The sequence below is a fragment of the Prionailurus viverrinus genome, chromosome B1 (assembly GCF_022837055.1).
Source record: "Prionailurus viverrinus isolate Anna chromosome B1, UM_Priviv_1.0, whole genome shotgun sequence".
Lineage (NCBI taxonomy): Eukaryota > Metazoa > Chordata > Mammalia > Carnivora > Felidae > Prionailurus > Prionailurus viverrinus.
In genome coordinates this window covers 76,887,177-76,900,126 of record NC_062564.1, presented here as the reverse complement: position 1 = coordinate 76,900,126, position 12,950 = coordinate 76,887,177, and the positions used below count along the sequence as shown (strand labels likewise).

General features: G+C 33.9%; 1 protein-coding gene across 6 annotated transcripts in view; it reads right to left on the bottom strand.

Moving 5' to 3' along the window:
• LRBA (LPS responsive beige-like anchor protein) overlaps window positions 1-12,950 on the bottom strand; it is a 787,622-nt gene that overhangs the window by 530,194 nt on the left and 244,478 nt on the right. For 5 of the 6 annotated variants that reach the window (XM_047856873.1, XM_047856874.1, XM_047856875.1 and 2 more), the window contains exon 34: window positions 8,652-8,713. In XM_047856873.1, coding sequence (XP_047712829.1) covers window positions 8,652-8,713 — 62 coding nt within the window. Of the gene's footprint in view, window positions 1-8,651; window positions 8,714-12,950 lie in introns of those variants that run through there. The other variant, XM_047856878.1, reaches the window with a different exon arrangement.

The following is a 12,950-nucleotide window of genomic DNA, read 5'->3' as shown; positions in this document are numbered from 1 at the left end:
GAGCACACCTACTTAAAACTTACCCTGTTGAGGCCAGGAATCAAACTCTGCCCACAGCAGACAAGAAGAGCCTCTGCAGACCACTGGCCTGAAGGATTAAGCAGACAGAACACAACAGCAGAAGACATACAACACACACTGGAGACACTTCCTGAAGTGCCAGGTCCTGGGCACTACATGACCTCTTTTTCATAAGGCCATTACTTTCAGAAGCAGGAGACATAAATGGCTTTTCTAACACAGAGAAGAAGGCAGAGACTTAGACAAAATGCCAAGATGGAGGAATTTATCCCAAATGAAAGAACGAGATAAAGTCAACACCAAAAATCTAAGCAAAACAGATGTAAGTAATACTCCTGATGGAGAATTTAAAGCAATGATCATAAAGATACTCAAGGGGCTTAAGAAAAGAAGTCATCAGTGAGATCCTTACCGTAGAGATAAAAGAGTTAAAAAAAAGAATCAATCAGAGATGAAGAATGCAATAAACGAGATTAGAAACACACTTGATGCAATGAACAGAAGGCAAAAGAAGGAGAGGAACAAATTAGTGATCCAGAAGACAAAGTAATGGAAAGTGATGAAGCTGAAAAAAGGGGAGAAAGAAGACTTGTACAAACTGAGAACAGACTTAGGGAACTCAGTGACTCCATCAAACATAATAACATCTGTATTATAAAGTCCCAGATGAAAAAGGGAGAGAAAAGAGGGCAGAAAATTTGAAGAAATAACAGGTGAAAAATTCCCTAATCTGGGAAAGGAAACAGACATTCAGATCCCGGAGGCACAGAGAACTCCCATCAAAATTAACAAAAGCAGGCCAATACCAAGATATATTATAATAAAATTTACAAAATACAGTAATAAAGAAAAAAGCTTAAAAGCAGCAAGACAACCGAAATAATTAACTTACAAGGAACACCCATAAGACTTATCTGGAGATTTTTCACCAGAAACTTGACAAGCCAGAAGGGAGTGGCATGATATAAGCAAAAAATTGAATGAGAAAAATCTGCAGCCAACAATACTCTATCCAGCAAGCCTATCAATCAGAATAGGAGAGAGAACGATTTTCCCAAAGAAAAATTAAAGGAGTTTGTAAACTAACTAAATCAGACTGCAAGATATATTAAAGGGGACTTGTTGAGTGAAAAGGAAAAACCAGAGTAACAACATAGGAGCACCTGGGTGGCTAGGTCGGTTAAGTACCCAATTTCAGCCTAGGTCATGATCTCACTGTTACCGAGTTCGAGTTCCACATCGAGCTCTGTGCTGACAGCTCAGAGCCTGGGACCTGTTTCAGATTCTGTGTCTCCCTCTCTCTCTCTGCCCCTTCCCCACTCACACTCTGTCTCTCTCAAAAATAAACATTAAAAAAAAGTAACAATATAAAGGCAAGAAACGTAAAAGCTATATAAATGAATATTTCTGTAAATATCAGTCAAGGAACTCACACACACACAGAAAGGATATGAAATAACATATAGCTAAAATACGGGTTAAAATGCTATGAAACCAGAAGCCAACCACAAGAAAAAATCTGGAAAGACCACAAATACCTGGAGGTTAAACAATATGCTATTAAAAAATGAATGGGTCAACCAAGAAATCAAAGAAGAAATTTAAAAATACAAATGAAAACATCATAGTCTAACACCTTTAAGATTCACCAAAAGAAGTACCAAGAGGGAAGTTTACAGCAATACAGGCTTACCTCAAGAAGCAAGAAAAATCTAAAACAAACAATTTAACCTTATGCCTAAAGGAGCTAGAAAAAAAGAACAAACAATGCCTAAAGCCAGCAGAAGGAAGGAAATAATAAAGATTAGAGCAGAAATAAGTGATAAAGAAACTAAAAAAAAAAAAAAAACACAGACCAATGAAACCAATAGCTGATTCTTTGAAAAACTCAATAAAATTCATAAACTTCTAGTTAGACATACCAAAAAAGAAAAGACAGAGGACCCAAATAAATAAAATCACAAATGAGAAAGGAGAAATAACAACCAACCCCATAGAAATACAAACAATTGTAAGAGAATTTTATGAAAAACTGTATGCCAACAAATTGGACAACCTGGAAAAATTGCATAAATTCCTAGAAACATATAAATTACCAAAACTGAAACAGGCAAAAATAAACAATTGGGACTACATCAAAATAAAAAAGCTTCTACACCATGAAGGAAACAATCAAAACTAAAAGGCAACTGATAGAATGGGAGAAGATGTTTGCAAATGACATATCAGATAAAGGGTTAATATCCAAAATCTACAAAACACTTACAAAACTCAACATCCAAAAAATGAATAATCCAATTAAAAAATGGGCAGAAGGCATGAACAGACATGTCTCCAAAGAAGATATACAGAAGGCCAACAGACACATGAAAAGATGCTCAACATCACTCATCACCAGGGAAATGCAAATCAAAACTACAATGAGTTATCACCTCACACCTGTCAGAATGGTTAAAATGAGCAACACAAGAAACCAACAGGTGTTGGCAAGGATATGGAGAAAGGGGAACCACCTATACTACTGATGGCAATGCAAACTGGTGTTGCCACTCTGGAAAACAGTAGAGAGATTCCTTACATAGTTAAAAATAGAACTGCCCTATGATCCGGCAAATTCACTACTAGGTATTTACCCAAACAATATAAAATTACTAATTCAAAAGGATATATGCACCCCGATGTTTACAGTAGCATTATCTACAACAGCCAAATTATGGAAGCAGCCCAAGCGTCCAAAGTCTGATGAATGGATAAAGACAATGTGGCATGCATATATACATATACATATATATTATTTAAATAATATTAAATAAATATATGTTACATATTTAAATAAAATATAATGGAATATTACTCAGCCATAAAGAAGAATGAAATCTGGCCATTTGCAATGACACAAACGAAGCTATAGAATATTATGCTAAATGCTACGTGAAATAAGTCAGAGAAAGACAAATACCATATGATTTTACTTATATGTGAAATTTAAGAAACAAAACAAAGAAGCAAAGGGGAACAAGAGATAAGCAAACCAAGAAACACACTCTTAACTACACAGAACAAACTGATGGGTTACCAGAGGGGAGGTGGTGGGAGATGGGTTAAATAGGTGATGGGGATTAAAGAGTACACTTGTGATGACCAACAGGTGATATATGGAGATGCTGAATCACTATATTGTACACCTGAATCTCATATGACATTGTATGTTAACTGGAATTTAAATAAAAACAAGAAAGAAAGAAAGCAAGAAAGAAAAAGGAAGGAAGGAAGCAAACAAGCTAGCTCTGTAGAAGAGACAACAATTAAACAGAACCTGATAGTAAAAACAAAACATTCTAAAAGTATAGTTAATGGCCTCACCATACTGTTGTATGCAGAGCTCCATACTATAGGACTTCCTTATAGAAAATAAGCGTAACTGAAGAAGACTTATATTTTCAATAAGCAAATTATACTCAAAATTCATATTCTGTGGTTGGCAAAAAGATAATCCTGTTTTATTAATTCAATTATTTCTTTTAAAACACCCTATCACTTTCTTAATACGAGATAGTGAATTTACACGAAAAAAGTTTAAGTGTACCCGAAATAGAGCACACTCTGAGTATCTAAGCACCACAATTAAAAGAAGTAAATCTCCATTTATATTAAATTCTACAATGAGTAAAACTCAACCACAGTAACAGAAGTCAAATCAGTGGCAACTTGAGGTAGTAACAGGGGTAGAGAACGATTGTAAAAAGGTACAGGGAACTTTCCGGATTGAAATGGGTGTTACAATGTTGTGTATACGTCAAAATTCATCAAACTGTACACTTAGGATACGTGCATATATACTGTACATAAATTATGCTTCAACAAAGTTGATCTTTAAAAAAGAGGTAAAAGTGATTAACCCAAAGGATAACAAAAAAACAAAGACCCACAAGCGCCTGGGTGGCTCAGGCAGTTAAGCGTCCAACTTCGGCTCAGGTCATGATCTCTCAGCTCATGAGTTCGAGCCCTGCATCAGCCTCTGAGCTGACAGCTCAGAGCCTGGAGCTGGCTTCAGATTTTGGGTCTCCCTCTCTCTGTCCACTAGGCCCCCACTCACACTCTGTTTCTCTAAGATAAACAAACATTAAAAAAAAAGAAGAAGAAAAGAAAAAACAAAGACCTTATGTATAAATGAGCACAAGTACAGAATTGGGTTAGGACAATATAGTTGAAAATAAAAATGACCACTTAATATACACTTAATAATAGACAAAAAGTATGGGAGTATGTCATATGTCATAATGAAAAAGACCAAAAGACAAAAGCCCAAAATATGTTGACTTATGACCATTGCTACCAGTGAATTATTAATTATACAATTATATAAATATGTGGTTGAATAGTAATTATCCTGGATGTTGGAGATACAAAACAAAACGCAGGGCTTGCCTTCAAGAAACTTAGTGTCTAATGGAAGAGAAATAAAAATCATAGGCAACTTAAAGCCAGGAGTAACAGCCAGTCACAGCTCTGGATGAGTATCAGAGTTAGAGCTGTGGGGCAGAGAGGAGTCAAAGAAAGCTTTCCATTTCTAGATAGACTGCTGTGTAGCTGGAAGCTGTCTTATTTATTTAAACATAAATATTTATCACTAAGTAGCCATCATGTGCCAGGGACTGTTTGGAGTACCAGGTATACATAAAAACAAAGTAGTAAGAAATGAGGTCTAAGCAGTAAGTGAGGCCTAATAATGAAGAATATTTTTGTGCCACGGTTTAGAGCTGGTTTGCTTTTCTCCCCCTGCCCCCCACCTTGTTTTGTTTAAATTATCTGCTTTATTCAAAATACTCATCGCAACTACAAAAAGGAAAAGTTCACAAAATAAATAGAGCAAGAACATGAATGTCACATATTTAGAAGAGAAAACTAAAAAATAAGAAAAGCAGATTTATAAAAAACAAATTACAAGAGATTCTAAGTGATTGAAAAGAGAAAAACATTTTAACTATAAAGATTCAGAGGAAAGAAAAAAAAAGACTCTAGCAAAAACCCAAACACAAACTGACATAAAAGAGTCATAAAAATGGTAACACCTGGTTCTTATTATAATATTTAAATTAATAATTCAGAGGTATAGAAACACCTGAATCTAAAATGACTAAACCTTTTATCATAGCCTTCATGTGAAAAAAATATTTGCCAAAGTAGCAACAACCTATATATTCTGATGAAAAAATTCAAGAAAAATCAGACTAACAGTATTTTAAATTAAGTTTTGCTACTAATTAATTACTCAGACAGGATGCTAGGCCAGACTACATAGTGCTTCTAGTTTTTCTATATACTCTATGCATTTCTGATAAATGGGAAAAGAATAGATGACCTGGCAGAAGGCTCAGACAATAATACGTGATTTACAGGACATGAATGCAGCTACCTTAAGATTTATCTGACAGCCCTCTCCGATAGTGGACTGTTGAGTATCCGATGGAATGATTTCTAGTCTAGAAAGTCTACTACTGAGTAGCCATACACATTATTTATTTATTAGATGTTTTGGGTTGAAACCATTTTTAAATGATGCACTTCACAATGCACAGTCATAAATTTAGCTTTAAACCCAAGAAGGGAGGTAGTGTTATTGGAATGTATGTCAGACTGAATTAGGATGAGCAAAGCAACGCTTTTATAAAGTGGCCTTGAATGCAATGTCAATTCTTTCAAAAATGATATTAATGTCAGATGAGCATGATACGCTTTACACAATGCTGGAGTAATATTACTTGAAATATTTAGCATTTTCTTTAAATTCATATAGATTTCTACAAGGTTTATCCACATACACAACAAATACCAGGCACAAAAAAAGTGACATGCTTGTGAAAAACTAAATCTTAAATTGAGAATTTGTTCAATTGTCTGTGCATCAGAGTGTATACAGTTTCCTGAAGAAAGTATACATCTTATTTTAAAGAAATAAAAAAAATATGTATCAAGCTTTGAAGAGTAAGTAGTTTTTGAACTATTTTATGAGATTCAATATATGAACAAACCTAATTTAATAAATACTAACAATTTAACTTTACTCAAAAATGCAATGCTGAGTATTTCATGAAAGCTTTTCAATTCTAAATAATAGTATTTTTGCCTTGACAGTGTTAAGAGGTAAATGGGACAAAAATGAAATGGTGTCTAATCAACCTAATAATGAATAAGTGAATACTGAAAAATATAATCGTAGGTGATCTGTTTGGTCTTAATGACAGAAAAATACAATCCTAGTTGAAGCTTTAAGAAAATACATAGTGATCTGTTTGGTCTTAATGACAGCAAACCAAATGTGATCATTTCCTCATTTCTTAAATTTAGGCTCTAATCTTTCTTTCGTAATAAAATGTGGCTAATTTACACACCTTGTTAAAAAGAAAGCAAAAAGAAAATAAGTTTTGAATGGATTCAAGAAAAATAATCAGAACATGGCTGACTGTCATGAAATTAACACCAACTAATTTGTAAAGTTTTAAATCAAATTTGCAGATGTTAAGTTCATAAGCATATCCCATTATTTATGTGATTAAAAAGGAGTTTTTGACCTGATCTTTCGATCTTTGGCACTCAATCCTCTCCATCTCCCCTTAAAAAATTAATTAAAATTTTAGCAATATGCTAGCTTTTCACTTCCCACCCTATCTCAGACTAAAAAAAATTATCAATCAAACTCAAGCCATCCCCACCCAGTATCTGCAAAATGTCAACTTCAAATTCAATTTCATATCTCTTAAGCTTTCATGTAGAAAAATACAGTTCACTTCTTAACAAAATAAATCACTTTTGTGACTGCCAATCTGACCTCTTTGAATTAGGAAAATTCAAAGTGAAAAATGTAATTATCACCCCGGAACAATCTGTATACATCTGGAGCTAATTCTGGCTTCATTTTTCACATCATTTTTCACACTGTGCTACATGTTATAGAGATGCCATGGAACTTTTGAAGAACGCATAAAAAATGGTAAGGACTTCGAATAACCAATAATGTATTTGATTTTATTCAAACAAAAATCTTGAGAATATCTGACTTTTGCAACTTACTCTACTAACTGATCTTCATACTCTATTTGATTGGATTAGTATTAAACAGGACTGTGACATACATGATAAATAGGTGCATTAAAACATGTCATTCTTCATCGTTTTAGCTTCTAACATTCAAATACGTAATATACTATCTGAAACAGCTTTGATGTACCAAGAATATATTCAATACTTCTAAACTAGAAAGTGGAAATTTGTTATCAAAATCCATCTATGAAACAATCATATCACTATAAACAAATTCATACTCTGTGAAGAAACATCCCAAACTATAAGGTAATGCTTCTTAAAAGTAAAGGTAATTTTGCGTTGGTTTAAAATGGTATATGGTAATTTAGATCCAAGAAATAAGCAATTATTTCAAATCAGATTAATGAAAATTTTTCTAAATTAAGCTTTTAAAGGAATGGAGTTTTCTAAAGGAAATGATTAAATTATACAAACATGATTCTTGCTAAATCTAAGAATAATAAGCTCACTAGAAACATAACTACTCCTCACAAGTTCATTATAAAAATCCATTAGGGTGTAATCTCTAGAAGTAATTGTTCTTATTGCATTTTATTGACAATGCATAGTATTGATTTTTCACACCTTCTATGATTCTTTAATTTGTATTCATGAAATGTCCATCAGCACAGTCTAAATAAATTTGGCAATATAGGCACTAAAATGAATAAATCGATGCAAAGAAACATTAATTTTGCATTATCCTTATTCGTCAGGCAAGTAAACCACAAGAGTTGTAAATGAAGGTCAAAGGTTTTGAAATGGGTCAGAACCCTTGACCTCTAGACCAATACCCGTCCTATTAAAAAAGGCTATTTTAAAGTTTTAAGTAGGGGAATTTACTACCAGCAAGGTATCATTTTTAAGAGACTACAAAGAAAACTCTCAATAAAAACATTCATCTGTTTAATTGCAAAACAGAAAAGAAAAACCATCCCAGGATACATGATTTTTACATAAGTTTTCTAAAAATCATTAAAGCTTACCATATGAGGTATAAAATTTCTGAACGCTGAAAGCAATTTTGCTTTAGGAATTTATTTACTACATCTTATTATGATGGCTGCCATATTTTTGTTGACGTTTTCCCAAATCTACTCCGTATGTCAAAAATAATTAGCAATGACAAGAATTCAAAATTATTTATCACTCATTTTATAACCTCTACACAAAAGGGAAGTAAACCCATTATTCCTAGGGGAGTCAGAGTGGCACTACACAAGGTATAGAAATAAATCTGTTTCTATAACCTTAATATATGCAGCAAAGAAATTTAGCCATCTCAAGATCATTTGCTATACACATTTTTTAATGTGACTCTAAAAACCTATTTCTCATTCATCTGTTTTCTCTCAGCACTCACTACAAAATCATCTGTTAGTATCAAACACAAGAAGTAATCCTTTTGCAATACAAATAAAATTTTAAAACTGTAAACTTAAAACTCTATTACAGCAAAAATTTCTACTGAAACATTTGTAACTTCCTTATAAAATAAATTCATGCAAGAATTTACTTTTAATCCAACATTTATTCTTATCACTCACCTGAGAACACAGTAGCATAACCAATTCCACAACTGAACTACTAGACTTCATGCAAACCAGACCTATTTTAAAGAGAATTTAAAAGAAAAATTACAAAGCATAAAACAAATATGAGGGATCTGTTATACAACTTTATCCAAACTGGTTTTTAAAATAAAATTAAACATCTTGCTAAGAACCAAACCCACACACATTTGAATCTAGGAGTAAACAAGTTACTCTGTAATTACTTGAAACTTGGTATCAAAACTACCACAATTTTTTTGTAAACTACTTCATTTCAGTGTTCAAACTACTAACACACTTATTAGAATTCCACATATAATGACATTTCACAATACTCATAGAAATGTGCACAACATATGCCATATTGATCAATATCATCTACATTTTGTTTTGGAGAGAGTTGATTGTTATACATGCAGAGAAGGGAAATGGCTCCCTGACCTTTGCTTTCTCCACCACACTCTCTCCCTTCAACCCTCTAGCTATCAATCAAGTTTCCATTTTGTTTCATGGCAGCAGACATCCCAAACACTCTTATTAGTACCTTGACCTGTGACCTCACACTAAACCTTAACAGAAGTGCAAGCATTCTCTGTTATATATTCTTGATTTCTTGTAAATAAATTCATTTACATTTTCTCTTTTCTGTTTCCTTTAGGTTCACCAAAAGTATCCCAGGAAGGAACTTTTAAACAATTAATACATATCTAAAGACTGCCTTAGTTTGATTACTAATAAAATCTAAAAAAGTACATTACAAGAACATTTTATAACCAGTATGTTAAAAAAAAAAGCAATGCCCATAATTAAAAGCATTAAATTAGTACATTACTAATAATCAGAAAAATATAATTTTTCATTCTGTATTTTTTTGAGCAAACACAAGTTTGGAATCCAGGGTTTAACAACTAAAGTAATTCCTGGTGGCCTCTTACACACCATACAGAATTATCTTCTTTCTTTCTTCCCATTAAAGCTCCTGCAGGCAGCCCATTCCATCCTATTCCCTATCTTTAATCTTCTATCTCTGTAGTTATTCCCCCTTACCTCTTTTAGTCATGTTGGCTCATACCTGCTAATGGCACACATTGCCATTCTGTAGCCTTACAAATAGCATTCTCATTAAATAGGTTATTTCCCCCCTTTGCTTTTTAGAAAAGAACCATTTTTCTCAATGGTTTGAAAAAATATTTAACATAGAAATAATGATGGTAATAGTGTTAAGCACCAGCATAAAAATTAGCCACAGAACATCTACATGTTGCATTAAGAAAGCAGGTCATTAACCAGACTAAATTATGGTTTCTGTAGAGCTTGAAATGAGCATAGCTCTGCAGGCTAATTCCAAGGCCAAAAGGAAGCATACCAATAGTCCATCTGTCATTGCTGGTGTAGCCTTCTGCTGGTCTAGAACCTTGCCACTTTCCATAAAATGTACCAACTATAGGAAGTTCCATATATTTCAACCTTAAAAGCTACTACTTCCAAAAAGGAAATTCAGATCTTTCTACAATTAGGTCATTATTCCTAACTGCTATATTCTAAGGAAACCAGAATTCCTACCAACTTTCATTTCATGGCAAAACATTTGGGCTCTGATCTGGCTCAGGCTTTGGTATCCACTCAGAAAAAGAACAATAGGGGCGCCTGGGTGGCGCAGTCGGTTAAGCGTCCGACTTCAGCCAGGTCACGATCTCGCGGCCCGTGAGTTCGAGCCCCGCGTCAGGCTCTGGGCTGATGGCTCAGAGCCTGGAGCCTGTTTCTGATTCTGTGTCTCCCTCTCTCTCTGCCCCTCCCCCATTCATGCTCTGTCTCTCTCTGTCCCAAAAATAAATAAATGTTGAAAAAAAAAAAATTAAAAAAAAAAAAAAAAAAGAAAAAGAACAATAATGACACAAAAGGTCTTGGGCCATGAAAAGTTAGAATTCATTGATTAATGAGTTGAGTACTCAATAATAGTAGATTACAACAATTCATGTTTTTTGGACTGGGGATTTGTAGATTTGTAAAGGATGGGGAGGAAGACCAGGATGGATGGTATATAAAATTTTAAATGAAAATGGGCTTTAGAGGACAAAAGAGACCTTATATTAGTCCTTTAATTATAAGTTCCCTGCTTAAGGGCAACTAATATTGTAAACAAAAATATATAACCTTGAGAGTAAATAAACAAGAAACATCCCCAATAAAGGACTTGGCATCAGGTTACACAACTTAACGGTTTTTTTTTTTTTTTTTTGCCTTTGGATGACACTGGTTGCATGTATGAAAAAGGAATAAATGAATTATAAGCCAGTAAATCTGTCTTCAGATTTACATTCAGACTCTAATAATTATCCAAAGGAGGCCCTAAAACAACACTTAGAGTGAATTTGTAAGTTCCTGCAAAAGTATCAATTTTCATTTTGTATAAAAACACATCCTATTATCGCCCCAGTTAGCAGAAAGCAAACAAGTTATTACAGGCTCAGAGATCTGAATAGGCATATTACCTAACCTCCCTAAAAGCCTCTCAGAATAATGGTAAGGTTAATTTTGCTTGGTTTTATTTTTGGTTCATTTTTCTAAGATATGCAATTTCAGTCTCTTCAAAAAAGACAAACTCAAGATACCAAAGCCAGAAGTTTTACACTCCTCTGGAGTTTCATTACCAAAGATGACTATAATTTCTTCACCAAAGACTATTTATCCTACCTCTATTACTAGTGCTTTTCTTTACCACTAAAACTCAAAAATATTAAATGATTTACCAGATATTAAGCAAACAACATAACATTTAAACCCACTGATCTGTCTAAACTTTCAAGCAGGCAGACCATGACAAACAGTCGTGACCATCTGCCGTATGGAATGTAAGAAGCCTTATTAAAAATATACAAATTTTGGGGCGCCTGGGTGGCGCAGTCGGTTAAGCGTCCGACTTCAGCCAGGTCACGATCTCGCGGTCCGTGAGTTCGAGCCCCGCGTCGGGCTCTGGGCTGATGGCTCAGAGCCTGGCGCCTGTTTCCGATTCTGTGTCTCCCTCTCTCTCTGCCCCTCCCCCGTTCATGCTCTGTCTCTCTCTGTCCCAAAAATAAAATAAACGTTGAAAAAAAAAAATTAAAAATATACAAATTTTGGGCCACCTAGGTGGCTCAGTTAGACAAGTAACCAACTTGGGCTTAGTTCATGATTTCACAGTTTGTGAGTTGGAGCCCCGTGTTGGGCTCTGTACTGACAAGGTAGAGCCTGCTTGGGATTCTTTCTCTCCCTCTCTCTGTCCCACCCCTGCTCACACTATAATACACACACACACACACACACACACACACACACACACACACACACACATATATTGTATTATATATATTTTTAAGTCATCTTAAACAATTTACAGGAGGGATAATTATAAACAGCATTAGAAATTTTAATAAGAATTTATGCATAATAAACTCAAATTCTTATTCTATATTTTCCTGCTTTTAAAGGAATTTGTATATATCCTGCATGAGCAATGCCCTTTGGACACAACTCAGTACTCCTCATCAATCTGTAAACAATATATCCATCTTGTAAACACTAATTCCAAATTTCAAATAAACTTCTAATAGGTTCTAGCTTATCATTAATTCTGGTCCTTTCTCTTGAACTTACATCATCAGATAGTTTGGAAAAGATGAATCATTCAAAATTTTGTTGAAAAGAAGACAGCCATCTTCTTTGATCCACAATGGTAAAACATTTTCTTCTTGAGACTTTCAAACACCATTTAGAATGATCATTCCACTGAATTTTTTCATTTCTACATGAGCTTTTCCTTCCAATAATTTTCATATAACACATTTGCCTTTTTTACTCACTTAGAAACTATACCAAGTAAACTGTGGTGTATAACTATCACAAACAATGGAAGAACACGGTCACATGCCTTTTTAGCAAAATAAGATGTTCCAGGTTCTTGTCAGAAAACATTGCATAAATTTTGAAGACTCAAATCCTTTCTATTGAATGACATGCTGAGAAAACCAATTTCCTTTTTACACAGAAATATACTATGCACTAATGAATTCTTGAGTTTGATAAAATTTATAAGTGCTGTTCTCTGTCTCTTTAAAATCATCCTCAGTTGGTCTAATTGTAAAATGTCTTTTTCTGTCAATTTTATCACCATACCATTAGAGCAGAAAATAAATAACTCTGAATTCTTAAATTCAATGAAAGTTGAAAATCAGACCACAAAGATAATGTCCACAGAATTCTTTTACACCAATATTTCTCAATTTTTTTTCGTTACTGCTCTCCACTTGGGAAGCC